The 23,654-nt window shown below is 44.8% G+C and overlaps 1 protein-coding gene across 6 annotated transcripts in view; it reads right to left on the bottom strand.

Annotated features, from left to right (window-relative positions):
* The window catches only part of SNX29 (sorting nexin 29), a 1,823,105-nt gene that overhangs the window by 1,123,967 nt on the left and 675,484 nt on the right, over positions 1-23,654 (bottom strand). For all 6 annotated transcript variants that reach the window (XM_077448905.1, XM_077448908.1, XM_077448906.1 and 3 more), the window contains one exon: positions 12,522-12,885. In XM_077448905.1, coding sequence (XP_077305031.1) covers positions 12,522-12,885 — 364 coding nt within the window. The remainder of the gene's footprint in view (positions 1-12,521; positions 12,886-23,654) is intronic.

Genomic DNA, 23,654 nt, shown 5'->3' with positions numbered 1-23,654 from the left:
TAAGTTCGGACCTATCCCAATATATGATAATGTGGCCATTAGGTACTCCCAGTCCACCCTATCAAATGCTTTTTCTGCGTCAGTAGATAAGAGGAAGGTGGGCTGGGAGCACCTCGGCACATGTGATATCAAAGAGAGTGACCTGAGTGAATTGTCTCGGGCCTCCCTCCCTGGTATAAAGCCTGTCTGATCTCTAGAGATTGATAAGGGCATCAAGGGCAGGAGTCTATTGGCAATTGCTTTTGTGTAAATTTTTGCGTCTATGTTTAATAAAGAAATTGGGCGGTAACTGCCGCATAGGTTTGGGTCTTTCCCTGGTTTAGACAGGACCATAATGTGCGCATGTAGAGTCTCCGGGTGGAACCCCCCCCCCCCCCGCAGATGCCCAGTTGGCATATGGGGTTAGATATGGGAGTAGAATATCTGCATAAGTGCGATAGTATGCCACCGTTAAAGCCATCTGGGCCCGGTGCCTTGCCACTAGCCATGTTTTTGAGCGTGTTTTTAAGCTCTGCGGAAGTGACGTCCCCCTCCAGAGACCCCAAGGTAGATGCAGACAGTTTCGGTAGGTTGGCCTTTGGATAGCAGTTCTCCTGGCCTCACCATCAGGGATGGTGAGTCCCACATGGTACAACTGTTGGTAGAATGCTCAAAATTCTTTAGCTATCTCATTCATTTTATAGAGCATATTATTGGATGTCGACTTGATTTTAACTATACAAGAGGCTGACTTTTTTTGGGCAATAGTGCGGACTAATATATGTCTGGGTTTATTTCCCAATTCGTAGAGCTGCTGGGAGAATAAACGTTGCTGTGAAGTGTATTCTTCATAGAACAGGGCTTTCAGTTCCTCTCTCTTCTTGGTGAGGGAATGTAATATTAGAGGGGAGCTCGCAAGTTTATGATTTTTCTCCAGTAGGCCTATATCTCTAATGAGTTGGGATTGTACCTGTGTTCTCTCTCTCTTCTTCCTGGAGCCCAGCTCCACAAGCTTGTCTCTAATGTGGGCCTTTTGGGCCTCCCACAAAACACCTGGTGTTATCTCAGTGGAGGTGTTATCTTGGAAGTAAAGGGAGAGATCCAAGCCAATCTTCCTAGCCTCCATTTTTTCTGCTATAAGCGAGTCATTGAGTTTGTAGACTTAGCGGGTAACGACAGGATTTTCATAGATAGGCTAATCGGGGCGTGATCTGAGATGGTCGAGATTTTGATACAAGATCTGGGTAATGATGTTGTAGGAAGAAATAATCTATCCTCGAGTGGGTGTTGTCTAGATGTGAATAATACGTGAAATCTTTTTCATGTGGGTGCAAAACCCTCCATACATCCATGATTTGGGCCTCATGCAGTTGTTTTCGTATATACAGTAGGCTAATCGCCTATGAGGGATGTGTGATTTACCCTGGGACGTATCTAAGAGGGGTTCAAGAGAGGCATTCACATCCCCTCCCATGATTATACAGCCACGGCAAAATATTTCAATTTAACTAGGGTGTTTGATATGAATTCTGCTTGACCTTGGTTAGGGGCGTATAAATTAGCAAGAGTGCAAGGCACATTTTCCAGGGTACCCTTTATGAACAGAAATCTTCCTAATTGATCCACCAAAAAGTCCTCCACAGTGAAAGAGGTTACCCTTTTGAACCCAATGGCCACACCGTTTGCCTTCGGAATGTCTGATAGGCTATAAAACCAGGTGGGGTAATGTTGGGCATACAACTTTAACCTTAGTGGTGTAGGTAAGATGAGTTTCTTGTAAGAAGACAATGTCTCCCTGCATTTGTCTAAGTTCTCTATATAGTGTGTGCCTCTGGGAGTCTCGATCAGTAAACTATCTCTGCTCGGCTGGTGGATAGGCTGAGGTGTAAAGGGATAGGTAAGAGGAGAAGGGAGAGGGAAAAGAAAGGATAGAAAAGGAGACCAAGTAAAGAACATACACGTAAGCATCAAATTGTAAGTGACAGTGTATCCCTGTCATGCACGCAAAGCCTGGCTGTGCACCTCTCTGAACAGCATGTGGCCCACCCCAGCAACACGAAACCCCTAAGAGTTGTGCCCAGCCCGGTCACAGGGGGGGTTTCCAGCGCCAACTCCAAACCGCTCGTAGCCAATTTCGGCACACCTCATCTGTGCGGTCCAGCGCCGGCGTATTAATAAAACAAGAGAACCCATACCTTATATATTACTGCGGCCCTATCTATAATATGTATGCTACCAACTGTTTACACATAACTGACTTAAAGTGGTTGTAAACCCTTAAAACACACTTTGACCTACAGGTAAGCCTAGATTAAGGCTTACCTGTAGGTCCAAGAAATATCTCCTAAACCTACACGGTTTAAGAGATATTTGCCGAAAGACAGGCACTGCTGTCTACAGCGCGTGTGCCGTAGACAGCGGCGCGCAGGTGCACTGAGCGCGGCATCATAAACGACGAAGATGCCACGCGTGTCGGCTCCGTGCGCATGCGCGGGAGTGACGTCATCGCTGCTCCGACTAATGACATCGCCGGAGCAGCGAGACCCACCAAGAAGATGGATGCTCGGAACTACAGGGGACAGCGGTGACTTTGCTGGCTCCTGCGTCAGGTAAGTGACACATAATGGACTACTATGCGATGCATAGTAGTCCATTATGCTTTGCCTTTGCAGGGAATGAAAGAGGAAGTAAACTCATCAGGGTTTACTTCCTCTTTAACAAACATTAATGATCTAACTACATGTTTAGGTAAAACATTTCAACTGAGTGGTATAACTGTTGAGTATTGTGCTTTTATGGCGTTACTTATCTCTTAGGCCTCAACGCTTGAAGGGTCCTTGTTCAGTCTGTGCCAGAATTAGGCCCCTGTTTTGCTGAGTGTCGCTTTTGAGAAACTTTCTGCCACTGGGCTTCTGGTGTACTGGGCAGCACTGGTATGCCCCCCTGCCAGCCCGGGAGCTCTGAGGGGGGGGGGGGGGTCGATGTTGAGATCCATGCAGAATGTTTCCAAATCTTCCGGGAACCACAAGAGGGCTGTTTTCCCATCTCTATTTGCTATAAGAGCGGATGGAAACCCCCACCTGTAGTTGATAGAAGCCAGACGCAGTTTCTCCATGGGGGGGTTTTAAAGCTCTACGCCTCTCCAGGGTCTCTCTGGCCAGGTCTGGGAAGAGAGCCAGGGTGACACCGTGAAATTCCAAGGTGGTTTCATGATGACTTATTTTTCCTAAAAAGTAATGCACCTGGCAGATGACATTCCTGGGTGTTTCAGAGGAGAGATTCCGTGGGCGAAGTGTCCCGGTGCACCCTATCTAGCTTCAGGGGATGGTCAGCCGGATTACCTAATAGGCTATTAAAGATGCCTCGGATGGTAGCCGGCAGGTCCTCATCTCTTGTGGCCTCCGGCAGTCCTCTAATGCGATTGTTATTTCTCCTATTGCTGTTCTCCTGGTCTTTGATTTTGTACATGGCCATCCTTTGAGCTATGGACAGAGCGTGGGTAGTGGCTTGCAGGTCTCTAATGGCGGACACGTGCCTGTCTAGGCGCTGCTCAGTCTCTTCTACCTGCTATAAGACCTGTGAGAGGTCCGCTTTTACTGCTGAGAGCTCCTTTTTGATCATTTTCTCCAATCCTGCTAGCATCGATGCCATTTCTGTTTTGGTGGGGAGTCCACTCACCAGGTCTGCCACGCTGGAACGTCTCCTTGGACTCTCTCCACCATCTGAGCTGCCCTAGGAGACTGGAGAGCGGTGTCCGCAACTGCCCCACATGGTGAGCGGCCTAGTCCGTCCAGCTCCGGCATGTTTTCTGCCTCCAGGGCAAGATAATGCTAGATGGAGCTAGCCGGGTTGTTCTTTTTCGGATGGGGCTCGCCCCGATCTCCTTCCCATGCTTGCCATCAGGGGTTATAGTGTAGTAAAGTGGCATTTAGTCGGGTAAAGTGAGTTCCGGTGCCCGAGCTCCTGCGAGATGCATCTTCACACTTCCACGTCCAAGCCATGCCCCCCATCTCCTTGATGGTTTTAAGGAGAATCTTCCTAGGTTTAGTATCCAACCTAGAGATTTCAGGTAGTTAGGGCTGAGATCAGACTATGGTTTTAGACCTGATACTGAATGATCTATTAAAAGTAGATCTTCAAAATAGGCTAGGACCGCTATGCTTTGAGCCTTTAATCTGGCTAAAGGAGGTGCCAGAATCTTTCAGAACACTAATGGTTCTGTGGCTAAGCCGAATGGCAGGGCCACAGCTGAAAAGATAATTTTATATTTCAAAACGCAGAAATTTCTGGTGAGGGGGAAAATTTGGCACATGGAGATATGCAACTCCCCTCCTTGCAGGATGGACATAGCCGATCGAATTATGAAAGGATCGGATGTTTAAGTGCCGATTCAGATCTTCCAGATCTAGAATGGGTCTTACCTCTATTCAGTTCAGGAACCTTAAATGGTTTGAGCCAAAACCCCCTGTTCCACTAAGGGAACCTCTGATGTCACCGACTGGGATAACAGCTGATCCAGAGGCCAGAAAGAGCGACTTCTGTTTTCTCCGGATCCTTAGGAACATTCTCAGAGGGGACGGAAACTCTCGTAACTCTAGTCGTAACCTAGAGGAAAAATTGCAGAAATCCATCTGTCTTGACATTGTTCCTGCCAGATCTAGAGAATCACAGGACCTTTGGCCTCACCTGAACGAGTGGGGGTGCCCCTTCATGAGAAGGCTTTAGCATTCTGCTTTGTCTTTCCAAGACCCTGGTGCTTCCAAGAACCTGGTGGTTGAGGCCGTCAAGACTGCCTAGAGGCAGATGCCCCTGACACATGAGAAGCAGCACAATAAAAGGAGAAATGTTTGAACCTCTTTTTACTGGTAAAGAGAGCTTTAACCTATTAGAGGTTCTTTGGATGTACTTATCCAGATCGTCTCTAAATAGCCGTACCCCATGAAGGGAAACAAACTGTCTAAGAGCTCTTTACATGGTGCTTCGGCTGATCAATAGTTCAGCCACAGAACTCTGCGAGAATGCACTAGTCCAAGCATAAGCCATAAGGTCTTTCATAGCATCTACTCTGAGACATAGTGCATCAGATACACCAGCCTATTGCCAGGCCTGCTGATCAGGCAAAATTTCAGGTATCTCCAAAAACTGTTCCTTAACCCTTTGAAGACTCAAAATGTGCTCCACCAAAATGGTGGAGCAGAACATTAAAGGGTTAATGGACTGAGATACACCAATTGCAGCAAGAACTGGCTGCGCTACTGAACTGCAAAAGACATCTTGTCTTTAAAAGGAAGTTCCAACTTCAATTTTCTGGATCCTTTAAAGTGGAGGGCCACCCTAAAAAAAAAAAAAGAGCATTAACCTCCTTAGCGGTAATCCCGAGTCTGGCTCGGGTTGGAATTTTAATTACAATAGCGGTAACCCCGAGCCAGACTCGGGCTTGCACCGCTCGATGCAGGGGAGGACACAGGTAACGTTACTTACCTTGTCCCCTGGATCCAGCAATGTCCGCCGCGCTGTGTGATCGAGCCGTCCTGCGCTCGATTCACAGTGCCGAATGCCGCCGAGCTCCGTTCCCTGCGACGTTACGACGCACGGGAGCGGAGAACGGCGGCAAATTCAAAAATGTAAAAAGACACAAAACACACACAGCACTGTAATCTTACAGATTACAGTGCTGTAGTAAAAAATACACACCCCCTTTGTCCCTAGTGGTTTGTGCAATGCCCTGCATGCACTTTTATATTATAAATACTGTTTTTTACTGCTTGGAATTTGGAGATTGTCCATAGCAACCAAAACATGTCCCTTTTTCATTTTTTTTTGGATTTGATTACATTATTGAATAATTTTTATTATTCTTTATTATATTATAAACTTTATCATACCCGGGATGTCCGCTAGACTCTGGTTTGAAGAGATTTCAGAGCGTTATTCCTAAGAATTACAGGACTACAAAATAAAAGCCAGATTTCCATGCAAAATAATTGTACCGCTTTCAGCACCTTATTCCAGACTGAATCATACCGCCAGGGAGGTTAATAGTCTTAAAAAAATAAAAATGTGAAAAAAAAAATGTTGCTAGGCAGTCTTCCTAATCTGCCTTCTTCTTGCTCCTCGGTGCTCTCCGGTCTTCTCTCCTCCTCGTGTCATCTTCTGGGTAATGGGGCGCACTGTGTTCTGGGAACTGTGTGTTTCTTAACACAGTGTGTCCCATTCACAAAGTGCTGTGCGACTCTCGCATGCGCAGTAGGAAATGGCAGTGAAGCCGCAAGGCTTCACTGCCTGTTACCCTTAGTGAGGATGACAGCGCTGGGACTCAAGAGCCGAGGGACATGCCGGGCTCGGCAGCTGACATCACAGGTGCCCTGGAAAGGTAAGTCTCCTTATTAAAAGTCAGCAGCTACTTTTTTTTAGCTGCTGACTTAAAAAAAAAAATTACAGCTGAAACACCGCTTTAACATCAGTGCATTATCCATCGGACATGTGAGACTCTGCTCATTGAGGCGATTGCAGCATCAATTGCTGGAACCCTTCATAGAAATCCTCTTTCATAGATAAAGTGTGGAAAATTTCTTGGGAGGATAATATTGTTTATCCGGATGTTTCCATTCAGAATACATAATCTTTTTTTTTATCTATTCATGAATAGGAAAAAACATCCCCAGGTGGGGGAGGTTCTAATGAACCCAATTAAAGGTAGGTACCTCAAGAGCCCGTGCTGCAGGCAGCAAAAGGGTTGAGTAAGGGAGCACACAAGCAATCTGTCATGAACAAGATGTGACCAGAACTGTGTGACTGCGACAAGTGAACCAGACACAAATAAGTGAAGGTAAATTTATTAAGCAAACGCATATAAATGTGAACACACCACCAATACAAACTAAGTGAACAAACTAACAACCAAACAGTGCAGATAAGCAAGTAAACCAGTATAATGTAACAAAAGGGAGAACCAGAATCGTAGTCAAGCCAGGCCGGGGTCATAAATAGGAGGTAAGCAGAATAGGGGGACAAGGAGAGAGGGAACAGGTACAAGAGGCAGGATACAGGAAACAGGGATCGGGGATCAGGTAACAGGTATCAGGTATCAGGTAACAGGTATCAGGTATCAGGTATCAGGTAACAGGTATCAGGTATCAGGTAACAGGTATCAGGTATCAGGTAACAGGGATCAAACAGGCTGCAGGTCAGGGCTCAAGGACAATACCAAGGCGAAGTGTATATGAACTTGCCGGGTATTTATAATGGCTGCTGTCAGTCATGTGACGACTGACTGCAGAGGGCAATACCTGCTCCATACTGCCAGGATCCCTCCGCTGGTGGACACCAGTACTGCGGACCAAAGATGACATAATTCCAGTAGGAGACACCTGCTGGTGGATCGCAGTACTGCATGCCAAATGATTGATATTACCAGCGGAGGGAACCTTTCCTGACAGTACCCCCCCTCAAAGGAGCGACCTCCGGACGCTCCAACTAGCAGTTGCTGGGCAAAGTCCACTGCGTCAAGCTGGGCTATGGGCAAAGTCACATTAGGTTGGGTAACAGACACTTCAAGCAGGGCAGCAGACAGAACCACATCGGGCCGGGAAGCTGGCACGTCAGGCTGGAAGGCGGGCAGCGGCTTGTCAGGCTGGAAGGCGGGCAGCGGCACGTCAGGCTGGAAGGCGGGCAGCGGCACGTCAGGCTGGAAGGCAGGCACATCAGACTGGAAGGCATCGGACTGCAAGGTCGGGACATCAGACTGGAAGGCGTCGGACTGCAAGGCCGGGACATCAGACTGGAAGGCGTCGGACTGCAAGACCGGGACATCAGACTGGAAGGCGTCGGACTGCAAGGCCGGGACATCAGACTGGAAGGCGTCGGACTGCGAGGCCGGGACATCAGACTGGAAGGCGTCGGACTGCGAGGCCGGGACATCAGACTGGAAGGAATCAGACTGCGAGGCCGGGACATCAGACTGGAAAGAATCAGACTGCGAGGCCGGGACATCAGACTGGAAGGCATCGGACTGCAAGGCCGGAACATAAGACTGGAAGACATCAGACTGCAAGGCCGGAACATCAGACTGGAAGGCATCAGACTGCAAGGCCGGAACATCAGACTGGAAGGCATCAGACTGCAAGGCCAGGACATCAGACTGGAAGGCCGGGGCATCCGACTGGAAGGCATCAGACTGGAAGGCCGGAACATCAGACTGGAAGGCATCAGACTGCAAGGCCGGAACATCAGACTGGAAGGCATCAGACTGCAAGGCCGGGGCATCAGACTGGAAGGCATCAGACTGGAAGGCCGGGGCATCAGACTGGAAGGCATCAGACTGGAAGGCCGGGGCATCAGACTGGAAGGCATCAGACTGGAAGGCCGGGGCATCAGACTGGAAGGCATCAGACTGGAAGGCCGGGGCATCAGACTGGAAGGCATCAGACTGGAAGGCCGGGACATCAAACTGCAAGACATCAGACTGGAAGGCCGGGACATCAAACTGCAAGACATCAGACTGGAAGGCCGGGACATCAGGCTGCAAGACATCAGACTGGAAGGCCGGGACATCAGACTGCAAGACATCAGACTGGAAGGCCGGGACATCAGACTGCAAGACATCAGACTGCAAGACATCAGACTGGAAGGCCGGGACATCAGACTGCAAGACATCAGACTGGAAGGCCGGGACATCGGACTGCAAGACATCAGACTGGAAGGCCGGGACATCGGACTGCAAGACATCAGACTGGAAGGCCGGGACATCGGACTGCAAGACATCAGACTGGAAGGCCGGGACATCGGACTGCAAGACATCAGACTGCAAGACATCAGACTGGAAGGTCGGGACATCAGACTGCAAGACGTCAGACTGGAAGGCCGAGACATCGGACTGCAAGACGTCAGACTGGAAGGCCGAGACATCAGACTGCAAGACGTAAGACTGGAAGGCCGAGACATCAGGCTGCAAGACGTCAGACTGGAAGGCCGAGACATCAGACTGCAAGACGCCAGACTGGAAGGCCGAGACATCAGACTGCAAGACGCCAGACTGGAAGGCCGAGACATCAGACTGCAAGACGCCAGACTGGAAGGCCGAGACATCAGACTGCAAGACATCAGACTGGAAGGCCGAGACATCAGACTGCAAGACGTCAGACTGGAAGGCCGAGACATCAGACTGCAAGACGTCAGACTGGAAGGCCAAGACATCAGACTGCAAGACGTCAGACTGGAAGGCCGGGACATCAGACTGCAAGACATCAGACTGGAAGGCCGGGACATCAGACTGCAAGACGTCAGGCTGGAAGGCGTCTGGCTGGAAGGCCGGGACATCAGGCTGGAAGGCGTCTGGCTGGAAGGCCGGGACATCAGGCTGGAAGGCGTCTGGCTGGAAGGCCGGGACATCAGGCTGGAAGGCGTCTGGCTGGAAGGCCGGGACATCAGGCTGGAAGGCGTCTGGCTGGAAGGCCGGGACATCAGGCTGGAAGGCGTCTGGCTGGAAGGCCGGGACATCAGGCTGGAACTCTGGCTCTGGCGCTCCGGGCTGGAGCTCTGGCTCTGGCGCTCCGGGCTGGAGCTCTGGCTCTGGCGCTCCGGGCTGGAGCTCTGGCGCTCCGGGCTGGAGCTCTGGCTCTGGCGCTCCGGGCTGGAGCTCTGGCTCTGGCTCTCCGGGCTGGAGCTCTGGCACTCCGGGCTGGGACAGATTGGTAGGTGTGGAGGCAGGTTGGGTTAATGGTAAGACCATTTTGGTTGGGAAAAACTTTCGTTTTTTCTTTGGCTTAGCCACTGAAGCTCTGTAGGTGACTACAGGACTGTAAATAAGGGGTGCAGCAGACTGGAAAGGAGGATTGTGATATGGCAGAGAAGAGGTACCAGTAGCTGGGGAAAGAACTTGTGGGTTTGTAGACAGCGGAGAGGAAGCAGGTGGGTTGAATGCAGGATAAGTACAGGGAGTAGAGACTGGATAGGAGTATTTGGTTGGGAGCAGCGTGTACTGGGCTGCAACTGAGGCTGACATGGCTGGTGGGGAAACATACTTTTGGGTAGGCTCATACCTGATGGCAGAGGTGGATTGTTTGGCTGGGGCTAATTGCACCATGTCAGACCATGCTGAAAGTATGGGTTGTACAAACTGAAGTTTTAAGCCTCCCTGTCTAACCAAAGACTGAGCAGATACAATGCACTCAGCAATCACATGTGGGGAACAGGCTGAGTAGTGTTCACAAAAATCAGAAGGATCATCTTCAAAAAGCCATACTAAAGATACAACCTGATTCATATAAAAAGGAGGAGTGAAATCATCACGGCCATCTGGGATACAGGGCAGGGCTAGCTCAGTACAGATCTTTATCAAAGGCTGCACCTCCTCAAACAATGTATAACCCTGATCGACCAGGGAGTGAGCCAAACGCATAGCTGCAAACAACTGGTCACTAGACCATTCTTTCAAAACCTGGCGGCAATAATCACCACTCTCAGATGCCAGCAGAGAAAAATAAAAGATCTCATCAGCATTCATGTTTGCAACCAAACTAAAGCAAATGGTTCCCCTGTGCAGCCACTTCTGGTCAGGAATGGCCTTGGTATTCTGTCATGAACAAGATGTGACCAGAACTGTGTGACTGCGACAAGTGAACCAGACACAAATAAGTGAAGGTAAATTTATTAAGCAAACGCATATAAATGTGAACACACCACCAATACAAACTAAGTGAACAAACTAACAACCAAACAGTGCAGATAAGCAAGTAAACCAGTATAATGTAACAAAAGGGAGAACCAGAATCGTAGTCAAGCCAGGCCGGGGTCATAAATAGGAGGTAAGCAGAATAGGGGGACAAGGAGAGAGGGAACAGGTACAAGAGGCAGGATACAGGAAACAGGGATCGGGGATCAGGTAACAGGTATCAGGTAACAGGTATCAGGTATCAGGTATCAGGTATCAGGTATCAGGTATCAGGTAACAGGTAACAGGTAACAGGGATCAAACAGGCTGCAGGTCAGGGCTCAAGGACAATACCAAGGCGAAGTGTATATGAACTTGCCGGGTATTTATAATGGCTGCTGTCAGTCATGTGACGCCTGACTGCAGAGGGCAATACCTGCTCCATACTGCCAGGATCCCTCCGCTGGTGGACACCAGTACTGCGGACCAAAGATGACATAATTCCAGCAGGAGACACCTGCTGGTGGATCGCAGTACTGCATGCCAAATGATTGATATTACCAGCGGAGGGAACCTTTCCTGACAGAATCTGACTTGTGATGCTACTCCTTCCATATTAGGATCCGCTTGAAGAGGATAAATAAGTATCTTACAATATTTGGGAAGATCTATCTGATCCCCAGCCTCCTGCACCTCAACAAAAGGGTCCTGACGACTAGATGGGAATCTGCTATTTTTAGTCCCACTATGGAGACATCATAGCATTAATCTTCTTTTCAATTTACAAATGGTAGAAGAATAAAAATAAAAAAATGGTATGATATATACAGGGACTGAAGTGTTCTAAGCAACAACAATTTCCCCCGACGGCTCAATCTAACTAGCCGTATCCTTCTCAGAGGAGGATGACATTCTTTTGGAAATGGATTTAGTTTACAGTGAAAACTAATGACCCTTTAGAGAAGTTCCTGGTCCCATTACCATTCATAGCAATTTAAAGGCAACTTCTTTGCATTGTTTGGGGATAAAACAAATATTTGGGGGCACAGGAGGAGACCAGACCCCCCCTTCTTACCGGAGGATCTATTGCGGCTGGAGTAAAGGAGAGTGAAGGCTTCCTTGCTGTTTCCAGCGTCAGGATGGTGAGTGCTCAATACATTTCCCTGTGGTGACACATAGGCATGACAACATTATACATAGAAGGAGAAATTCCTGAGAAAATCTCCCTTACCTTATCCTCGCAGCAGGGTTTTATCAGAGATAAAGACACAATCTTCACCCTTTACGGTGGGCTCCGAGACCATTTAGGAAACCTTCAGGAACCAGGGAGCCTCGGGTTACCCACAATCCTGGACCTGTGACAGCACCCTGCCAGTAAAAACTTTATGGCCTTACTACCAAAAAGTACTGGATCTCAGGGCCCAGCTCTCAAAGAGAAGCGTTCACAAGCAAAACCTGTTTTCTTTGGACACGAGGCCCGGGTACCATTCGTTTAGCCCATGAAAAGACATCAGAACAGATTTGGTCAGCATGGCTAGCCCCAGCAATGATTACTACCAGTGGAGCTCAGCACAGCACATTTTTACTCATGACCAACACCGTAGACACTGGCGAAAAAACGGAGGACTCCCAGTAATGGGAGGGGATATATAGGGGAGTACACGCCTTAGGGGCGTGCCAGTGTCCATCACCTATTGGTCCGATATAACCCACATAGAACTATTATGGCTCTATGTCCCCTGATGTAAGAAAAGGACCCGGGTCCCCAAACACTTTTTATGACAATAACTTACATTTCGACTCGAACGTCAGCCTCATCCCTAATCCCTGACACAAAGCTGCAGACCAGACACAGGAGGAAAAAGTGGTGCTATTATTAAGATAAACTTACTGTTCACAGGAAGCACTCTTGTCTCTGTCTCCGGACCAGCTGACAATTTCTGGTTCATATGTGTCATAGTCATCCAGCTCTTCATTAGATATGCTTTTCACAACCAGCTTTGGATAATCAAATTCTTCATTAACACAAGAAGAGTCATCATTTTCTTTGTCATGTAAGTCCAGTTGAAACTGTGCTTCAAAGTGGGGTAAAACTTCTGAGGACCTGTCAGTCTGCTTCTCTGAACTCTCTATGCTACTCATCAGAGTCTTTGAAACATTCACAAGATCTGGGTCTTCCATATCCCCATCATCATCAAATGAGATGATAGTCAACACTTTTTTCTTTTTCTTGCGCTCCTTTTTCACTTTGCCATCTACAGGAAGTAAAACTGATGTTAAAGTTATCAAGTAAAATACATTTTTATGGTTTTAGCTCAGTTCGCCTTGACACAACAATGAAGATAAAGTACTAACTAGAATAACAGTTGTTTCTAGCTGCATTTACATAATTTACAATTATTTTATGTTTGTGGGCATTGAACAAATGTACAATACTAACAAAAAAAACTGAAGTGGAACAAGTTTAAAATGCTTATTTTAGTTAATTGTCTTAACTTTAGACTATTTAAATGCTTTTGAGAAAGATCTATCTTACACCCAATAATAGCTTTTAACCTTACTTTGCAAATTTAGCATAGCACTTCTCATAAAAATAAATAAATAATATTAAAATGTATGAAAAGCTATAGTATGGAAGTGTTCAACCCACTTTCCGTTTTTTATTGTTGTCTGCATCTCTGCTGGGAAGATTCAACCTCTTTAACCACTTCAGCTACGGAAAGGTTTTACCCCTTCATGACAAGGGCATATTTTGCTATTCAGCTCTTCAGCTCTTTAATTAAAACCATCACAACCTATATCCCTGACACAAAGTCCCCAATCAGAGCAAATGGTATCCCAAACAGAGGCAATAAGTGTGATAATGGATAAAGAGCTAAGGGAACTATTGAGAGCCCTCCCTACAAAAAACAGATATGCAATTACTTATCGCAGCAGTGGAGCTATCATGTAAACAAATGGTGGATGGCCTGAGAGAGGAGATAGTAGTTCTGGGGCACAGAGTAAAAGAGATGGAGACAAGTCAAGAGGGGATTAAACTGGCAGTGGCTGACACCCAGGAGAAGGTAAAGCATCATGAAGGAATAATAAATTAATTATTAGATCAATTGGACAATCAAGAAAATAGGGATCGTAGGCAAAACATCCGCATACATGGTCTGGCTGAGGCAAAAGGGGGTATGGATTAATTACAGACACTCAATTCCAGATATACTCAGAGGAAGTCAACAAAACAAAAAGAAAAGAAAAAAAAGTAAAGGAAAATGGAAAAGGTCAGGATAGTATCGTATAATGTAAGAGGACTGGGTTCCCCATGTAAAAGGGGCTGGCTCTGGTGTGAACTGCGTACCCTGGGAGCAGAGATTTTGTACCTTCAGGAGACGCACTTTGCGACAGGGGCAATCCCGCGGTTGCCATGTTCATCGTTTAATCATGCGACTTCTCCTATTAGGGGAGCTAGAAGAGTATCAATAGTGTTCCACAGACAATGCCCATTTTCTTTTATGGAAGTGGAAGCAGATCCAGGGGGGCGTTATTTGTTTGTAAAGGGGAACATTTATGGGCAGTGCTGTACATTTGCGACATTTTATGCTCCTAATAATCGCACGGTGGACTTTATCAAAAACATTGACAAAATTAGGGAAGTTTAGGGAAAGGGTATTAATACTAGAGGGAGATTTTAATCACACACTAGATCCTCGGATGGACACCTCATCTGGTAAAACACCATTATCATTTAGAGCATAGAGACATTTAAAAAAAAAGTTTTAGAATGCTACACTTGGTAGATAGCTGGCGAACACTACACACACAAGAGAAATATTTTAGATATTATTCTAAGACACATAATACATATTCACGGATTGACTTATTTATGATAGATCAGTTTGACTTACATCGGGTGCAATCTTCTAAAATTAGATTAATCACGATCGCAGATCATGCCCCAATAGACTTGAGCATGAGGTTGAGAATGGCAGGTAGTAAAGGGAAAGTATGGTGTTTAAATTAAACTAGATTGGATGATAAAAGAGTTTTTGAAACATTATATAATAAATTAGTTGTTTATTTTGAGGATAACGTACCAGGTGAGGTGTCCAACCAGACGGTGTGGGAGGCCCATAAGGCAGTAATGAGGGGGGAACGGATTGCGCAGGGTTCACATATTAGAAAAGAAAGGCAAAAGGAAATGGAGGAGCTTTTAGAAGAAATACATAAATTAGAAATTAAACATAAAAGTAGCCTACAACCTATAGAGGTGAATAGATTGGAGGAACTACGACTGAAGTTAGTTCAATGTTTAGATCAAAAACTGAAAAATAAGCAAAGGCAACTAAAGAGACAACAAGAATTAAAGCATAATTTGGCAGGGAATAAGAAACAAATAACAGATACCCAAAAAAATTGCAGCAGAGTTTCAAAACTATTATAAGTTATTGTATAATATAGAGTCGGACCCAGTGAGGAATGGGAAGGGGGGAGTAGAGGAAAAGAAAAGGAAAATTAGAGAATATTTAAGGGCTTCGGAACTGCCCACTATCCTGAAACAAGCACTCGAGGAAATGGAACAGCCAACTACGGAGGAAGAACTGAATAGGGTGATAATGACATTAGCATTAGGTAAGAGTCCAGGCCCGAATGGCTTTACAAATGTATACTATAAAAGATTTTTGCCAGTTTTAAGTCATCCCTTATGTAATTACTTTAATTCGATAAAAATATCTAACCCCCTACCACCCGAGGCATTATTGGCATATATAACAGTGTTGCCAAAGGGGGGGAAGGACCCCCAATATTGCGCAAATTATAGGCCCATCTCCCTGTTGAACTCGCACACGAAGAGCCTATCCAAGATTCTGGACTTAGAATGCAAGATCATATAGCAAAAATAGTTCACCTGGATCAAACAGGATTTATAAAAGGCCGTGAAGCTAGAGACAACACTATAAGAGCCTTACATATTCTACACTGGGCGCAAAACAGACCGGATAAAATTCCGAGGGTGGTACTGTCGATGGACGCCGAGAAAGCATTTGATCGAGTTAATTGGATCTTTATGTCCGAGGTCCTGAGGGAGGTGGGCCTAGAAGAACGTATGATGAGATGGGTGATGGCATTATATAATAACCCTAAAGCAAGGATTAAGGTGAATGGGGGGCTGTCAGAGTATTTTAACATAAGTAATGGGACCAGACAAGGGTGTCCCCTTTCACCAATGCTGTTTGCTCTGGTTTTGGAACCCTTCTTATGTATGATTAGGAGGAGTGGGAGGGTTACGGGGATCTGTATTGGGGCAGTGGAGCACAAGGTCTCTGCATATGTAGATGACCTTCTGTTCTATCTCTCCAATCCGCAGGAATCACTGAAAGAATTAATGCAGGAGGTAGACAGATTTGGTGATCTGTCCAACTTTAAAATAAATCTTGGAAAATCACTCGTAATGTCAATCCATGTCTCCAGTAAGATGAGATCCTATATACAACAAAACTGTCCTTTTATTTGGAGTCCGGAATCATTGGTATACTTGGGGATACATATAACACCCAATTTAAAGAAGCTATATGATTTAAACTATGACCCTTTGTTAAAAAAAAGTATTAAAAGATTTACAAAGTTGGAAGGGTCTTCTTCTGACGTGGTTTGGAAGAGTGAATGTTATTAAAATGAATGTGCTGCCAAGAATTATTTATGTATTATCAACGGTCCCTGTGACACTCCCACAATTCTTCTTTAGGAAGTTGAGAAAGGCTTTTTCAAATTTTGTGTGGGGAGATAAACACCCTAGGGTATTATATGACATCTTAAGGAGACCAAAATTGGAGGGGGGGGCTCGGATTACCAGACATAAATATTTACTATAAAGCGGTAGCTTTGGTAAGAATAATTAATTGGCGTCATGATTCCTTGAATAGATTTTGGGTAAATTTATAGAAAACGATAGCAGGCAGGAAGTTAGAAGGAGCCCCGTGGATTCCAACTGTGAATAGAGGGTTATCAGAGTGGATGTCACCTTTAACTAAATCAATGTATCAACATGGGATAAATTGAATGTCCAGGGCAAATTTGCCCCTATGATATCCCCTTTAACGCCAAGGATACCCATGGTTTCATCCAGGGGAAGATGGGAGAAATCTGGGAGGTTGGCATAGAAATGGAGGGGCTACATATGCTAGAATCGTCCCAAAGGGTGAAGTGGTGCCCATAACAGAGCTGGTATCGACCTGGGGGGATATCCCAATGGCTACCTGGAGATATTTTCAAATAACAGACTTTGTTAATAAAAGGAAAAATCTGATGAGGTCGCTGGACTCGATTACCACGTTTGAATCGTGGTGTATAAACAACCCTAAGGCTAAACATTTATTATCTAAGATGTATAAATTGATACTTAAGACGATGAACACGGCAACACCCTATTATATAAGGGAATGGGAAAGAGAAATCGGGCAGAAGTTCAAGACTATACAAATACAAAGGATGATAAAAATAACACATGGCTCCTCTATTAGCTCACAAATTCAGGAGATGGCATATACATTTTTAGATGGTATCGTACCCCAGCACGCTTAATACAGATGTTCCTGAAAGTGGATGCACACTGCTGGAGGGGATGTGTACGGAAAGGCACGTATCTCTACATATGGTGGACATGCCCCAAAATTAAAACATTTTGGGAGGCAGTGGCTCCGTGGGTCAGAAGGTTAACTTTGAAACCCATAGAATTTTCGATTGCTCACTTCTTGTTCCGCGGGATGCCCTCCGTAAGTAAAGTATATAAAAGAAGTGTTACACCACATCTGCTGAACGCTGCGAAGGTATTGATACCAAGATATTGGAAGCAGACTAAATGCCCTACACTACTAGAATGGAAAAAGGAAGTAGATAAAATAATGGAAGCCGAAAAATGGGTAAATGTGATTAGAAATAAACAAGATGAGTTTAATACCATATGGGATGGTTGGAAATATTATTCAATGGAGATAGTGTAGGGATTAAGTTAAACTGGAATGGAGGGGGAGGTTAAATGGGTAGGGATTGAGTCTTGCACTAACTTGTATGGTCCGTGGGGGAGATTGGGGAGGGGAGGTTGTGTTTTTTTTTTTTTTTTGGACTGGATGTACACAGGTAAATGTAGGGGATAAAAAACTGAATGTATATATATATATTGAGTTTATATGATAATGAATATGGTTGAAGAAAATAAATAAAATGCTATTAAAAAAAAAAAAGAGATTTCACCTTCTATTCTACCCCCCATAAGACATATTCGCGGATTGATTATTTCCTCATCCCCCATGCCCAGTTACATGCAGTACGCATCTCTTCCACAGGCTCCATTACTTGGTCCGACCATGCCCCTATATTCTTGACTTACACTCTTGATGACTCCTTGACCACCAAGACTTAACAACAGAATGACAGTCTCTTACAAGACAAGGACGTCCTAGAGGACGTTACTAGAGAAATGAACTGCTATTTCAGCACTAACGATACTCGAGACTGTGACCTAGAGCTGCATGATTAATCGTAATAAGATCGCAATCTCGATTCACCCCCCCCCACGATCTCCAGGCTGTATGACCTGCGGCGCCGTGTAACACTGGCGGCAGCAACCGGAACTGATGTCAGTCGTTGGAGAGCGTGATGCGGCGCAGTGCACACTGCTGGAAGTCGTGATGCCTGGGCATGGGTGGTACACTGTGGCTGGGAAACGAACACAGCACAGCAGTGAGTGCACACTGTGTGTGCACGCCGCGGATCTGATTTCCAATTCCAACACGTGAGTGAACTTCCTTCCTTCCACCACTAACTGATACTTAGAATAGAAGACCGTCAACATATATATTACATACATACAACACTACACGGCGTGACCACAGTGAGTCAGCTTCCCCAGGCCCAGCTCACAGCAGATGGCAGTCATGGCTATTAAAGTGGGGCATGTGAGCCTGTGAGTGATTGAGCCGAGCGAGGAGTGGAGCACTGTCCCTTATTATGAATATTACCACAGCAGCAGAGTCACAGTGACATTCTGAGTCAGCTACGCTACCCCATATTATGAATATTACCACAGCACAGCACAGTCACAGTGACAGTCTGAGTCAGCTACCCTACCCCATATTATGAATATTACCACAGCACAGTCACAGTGACAGTCTGAGTCAGCTACCCTACCCCATATTATGAATATTACTACAGTCACAGTCTGACTGAGTCAGCTACCCCATATTATGAATATTATTATTATTACTGTGCTAATATTTATAATATGGGTAGCTGACTCAGACTGTCACTGTGACTGTGGTAATATTCATAATATGGGTACTAGCTGACTCAGACTGTGGTAACATACATAATATATTAAGGGACAGTGGTCGTTGCCAGAATTTTAAGTCCATTCCTCACATGCCCCTCTTTAATAGCCTAGCTTGTTCGACTGTCATCTGCAAGCGGTTTGGGGCCCAGCTATGACACCACCAGGTTGTGTGACTTAAAAACAAAACAAAAAAAACACAGTTTTGTTGCCTTTTAAATATCAGTGCATGTGCATAACTAGCTGCAACTTAAGACAGTGTTTTCAAACAAGGGCAAATGACAGTGCGCGCTCTCAATTTGTTTTCTCTAGGTACATACAACATTGTCAGCAGATCTCTCTGCTTCAGTCCACCACACCACACCCAGTTGAATATAACAGAAAGAGAGAGAGCTGCAGCAGCACCTTAGCAATTTGGAGAATATACACAGGACTCTTTAGCCCAGATGGGGTCTTCTGTATCAGCACAATCACTGGTGCCTGCCTGCAGTGCCTGATCGTAGAATAATAAGTGAGGCAGAGGCCGGTGCAGACACCGCAGAGGCTGCTGCATGTACAGACTCAGAGGCAGAGCAATGCGCAAGTGAGTCTGATAAAATTAAAAACCCAGATGTTTTTGTTCCAGAAAAGAAAAAAAAGAGGAGCTTATTCCCAAGTGTGGGCTTATTTCGGATTCAAACCAGATGATGACACTCAGCAAACCATCTACTGCAAGCAATGTTTAGCCGTTGTTTGTGCACCAAAGGGTAACACCACCAATCTGTTTAATCACCTGAAACGTAATCACATACAAGAATATGAGACGGTAGGGAAAAAGAAAACTGCTCAATCACAACGTACCTGCAAGCATACAAAACAAACGTCAATTAAAGGAACATTTTTTAATGCAACACCTCTGCCTCTCTCAGGCGCAAAGAAATAACAGAAGCAATCACATATTATTATTATTATTATTCAGGATTTATATAGCACCAACAGTTTGCGCAGCACTTTACAATATGAGGGCAGACAGTACACTTACAATACAAATCAATACAGGAGGGATCAGAGGGCCCTGCTCGTTAGAGCTTACATATCACCTGGCTAAAGACATGGCTCCCGTGACCACTGTTGAAAAAGAGGGGTTAAAAAAACTCATTCCAACCCTTGATAAGCGCTTTCAAGTCCCCTCTCGTACTTATTTTTCACATGTTGCAATCCCTGGTCTGTACGTCAAATGTCATGAAAGAGTTGCAACGGAATTGCCAGATGTGCTTAATTTTGTCAGCAACTTCAGATTTATGGTCCAGCAGAGCAATGGAACCATACATGAGTTTAACAATCCATTTAATTAATGATGATTTTGAGATAAGTTGGTGCCTACGAACTGGGTTTTTCCCTGAGGACCACATTGGCGAAGCTTTGGGTCATTTCTTTAAAATTTGTTTGATTGAAGCCAGAGTACTATGGCTTATTTTAGAACAAAGGACTGTTCCCCAATCCCCCCTTGGATGGGACTTTTAAGACCACAAACATTAGAAATTGATTTATTTTTACATAAAAATATAGATCACACAACATCAATGATCAATGGTTAAAGACTTAAAGGCATAAATCACTAGATATGGTATAATACATGTGACAAACAAAGCAAAACACATTATATTTTTAACCATTGATCATTGTATGTGATGATCTATCTTTATATAAAAATAAATCAATTTCTAACGCACTTCAGTGTGGCCTTAAATGTCCCATCCAAGGCCAAGGGGGAAGGAACAGTCCTTTGTTCTATACAATCCAGGGATGTGGCCACTACATTCACAACCTGGACCTTGGGTAGCTTTTTCAAAGCTGCACAAAGTGAAGGGGCACTAGTTCCAGCCTCAGGCTCACAGCAACAACAATCCGAATGCTTGTCCTTGGATTTACACTCTTATCTGTTCTTAGGCAACACCGACAGTGAAGATGATCCATTACCTGAATGTTTTTTCAAGTAATTATAATTTTTTTTATTTCACATTTTGTTTGATTGAAGCCAGAGTATGGAATTATTTTAGAACAAAGGACTGTTCCCAAATCCCTCTTGGATGGGACTTTTAAGGCCACAAACACTGAAGTGCGGTAGAAAATTGATTTATTTTTATATAAAAATATAGATCACACAACATCAATGATCAATGGTTAAAGACTTAAAGGCATAAATCACTAGATATGGTATAATACATGTGACAAACAAAGCAAAACAAATTATATTTTTAACCATTGATCATTGTATGTGATGATCTATCTTTATATAAAAAGATAGATCACACAACAATGATCAATGGTTAAAGGCATAAACCACTAGATGTGGTATAATACATGTGGCAAACAAAGCAAAACACATTATGCTTTTTAACTGATCATTATGTGATTTATCTTTATGTAAAATAAATCAAATTTCTAGTGCACTTCAGTGTTTGTGGCCTTAAAAGTCCCATCCAAGAGGAAACAGTCCTTTGTATGTTCTATACAATCCAGGGATGTGGCCACTACATGCAAAATCACATTCATGTGTTATCTAGTGTTATAGTGATGATCTCCCTTTTCTGTATGGCTTATTTTATTGCCATTTGGTTTGATAACCTAATGTTCTCAGAGATTGTAAATTTTTCAAATAAAACAGTTTTTTGAGAACCATGATCTTCATTCTAAGCAAAAGAATTGTGTTTCTCATTTTTCCCAGAATCGTGCAGCTCTACTGTGACCCAGGTACTATATGGGAGGCATACAAGGCGGTTATCAGTGGCGTGTTGATTACACACGGGGCCAGGATCAAATGGAAACGGACTGAACAGCTCAAGTCCCTACTGACAGATCTGGCCGCTTTGGAGCTCCGTCACAAACGAACACATACCCCATCCCTAGAGAGAGACCTCCTTGTCTAACGGACAAAAATTACAGATATCCTACAATTTAAAGCGAAGGCAGCACTGCAGATATGTAGGAAATTCTCATATGAGTAGGGAATAAATGGGGGAAGCTTCTGGCCAGGACCTTGCGGGAGCAGAGATTATTTACATATATTCAACATTGAATACCCCCCAATAAACCCAAAGTAACAAAACCACACAATATTACGAGAGAAATCCGGGATTTCTATAAATCATTATATATTTTGTCGACTAATTCTCCTACCCAAGAACAGAAAGACTCTTATTTGTCATCACCACTCATGCCCCGTTTATCAGACGCAGACAAAGACATCCTTGAAGACAACATCACTATAGAGGAAATTGAAGGAGCGGTCGGGATCACTAAACAGGGGAAGGCATCTGGTCCGGATGGCTTCACGGCCCGATACTAGAAAACTCTTCTTCCCTCCCTTGCCCCATATATGGTCAAGTTGTTCAACGCACTGGGCTCAACTGCAACATTCGCAGCCGAAACCTTACTAGCACACATCTTGTAATTCCCAAAGAGGGGAAAGGCCCAACATCCTGTGGAAGTCATCGGCCGATCTCACTGCTTAATTTAGACCTCAAACTTTTTACTAAGATACTAGAAAATAGGATTCAACACCTTATCTCAAGCCTGATACACTTAGATCAAGTGGGTTTTGTTCCTACACAGGAGGCTAGGGACAACACTATGAAAGTTCTGAATCTTCTTCAGACAGTTAACCATTTAAAGACACAATGCATCTTTCTGAGTACCGATGTGGAGAAGGCCTTCGACAGGGTGAACTGGAATTTTATGCTGGCTGTCTTACAACACGTTGGCTTTGGCACCAGAATGCTTCAATGGATATCCACGATCTACTCCCAACCAGCAGCAAGGGTCCGGGCCAACGGTGTTCTTTCAGACACCTTTGAAATTAATAACGGACACGCCAGGGGTGCCCACTGTAGCCCCTCCTCTTCGCCCTGTCGTTGGAACCATTTCTCTGCACGGTCCGACATAACCCAGACATTGAAGCAGTCAAAATAAGAGACACCCAGCACAAAGTATAGGCATATGCCAACGACATGCTTTTCTCCCTTATGAACCCCATGGTTTCACTTCCTAACCTGATGATGGAGTTTGGGAGATATGGGAAGCTTTTAAACCTCTAGATTAACTTTTCTAAATTGGAAGCAATGGGGGTCAATTTCCCACAAAAGTTAATCGTACAACTACAAAACAACTTTAAATTTAAATGGACTGACAAGGTGCTGACGTACATAGGTCCCCTCCAACATTGCCAAAATCTTTGAGCTAAATTTCCCACCTCTACTTCATAGAGTTAAACAACTTTTGAACAAGTGGAACACAGGACTTCACTCTTGGCTAGGCTGCTGCAACATTATTAAAATTAGCATTCTTCCCAAGTTCCTCAATCTTCAACAAGCAGTGCCAGTTCATATCCCGGGTAGCAATTTAAAAAATAATTCAAACTATATTCTTCGATTTCATCTGGGCACACAGATGCCCATGACTACAGTGTAAACAGCTAAGGCTACGTAAGAAATACGGGGGACTGGCAGTACCGGACATACGTAAGTATTACCAAGCAATACATCTGAGTAGGATGGTAGCCTGGAACAGACACTCGGATTTTAAACTATGGGTGCATATTGAGCAGGCCCAATCGGACGTTCCATTTAGTAGAACCCCGTGGTGTTACACCTCCCTCACACGGGATATGAAGAACCACCCCCTAATAGGCAATACAGCCAAGATATGTTCAGCACTACTCTCATCCCCCAA

This window comes from Lithobates pipiens, unplaced genomic scaffold (assembly GCF_037356315.1).
Source record: "Lithobates pipiens isolate NorthernLeopardFrog02 unplaced genomic scaffold, aLitPip1_a1.2 Scaffold_22, whole genome shotgun sequence".
Lineage (NCBI taxonomy): Eukaryota > Metazoa > Chordata > Amphibia > Anura > Ranidae > Lithobates > Lithobates pipiens.
The sequence above is the reverse complement of the archived record's forward strand: the minus strand, read 5'-3'. Positions and strand labels throughout refer to the sequence as shown.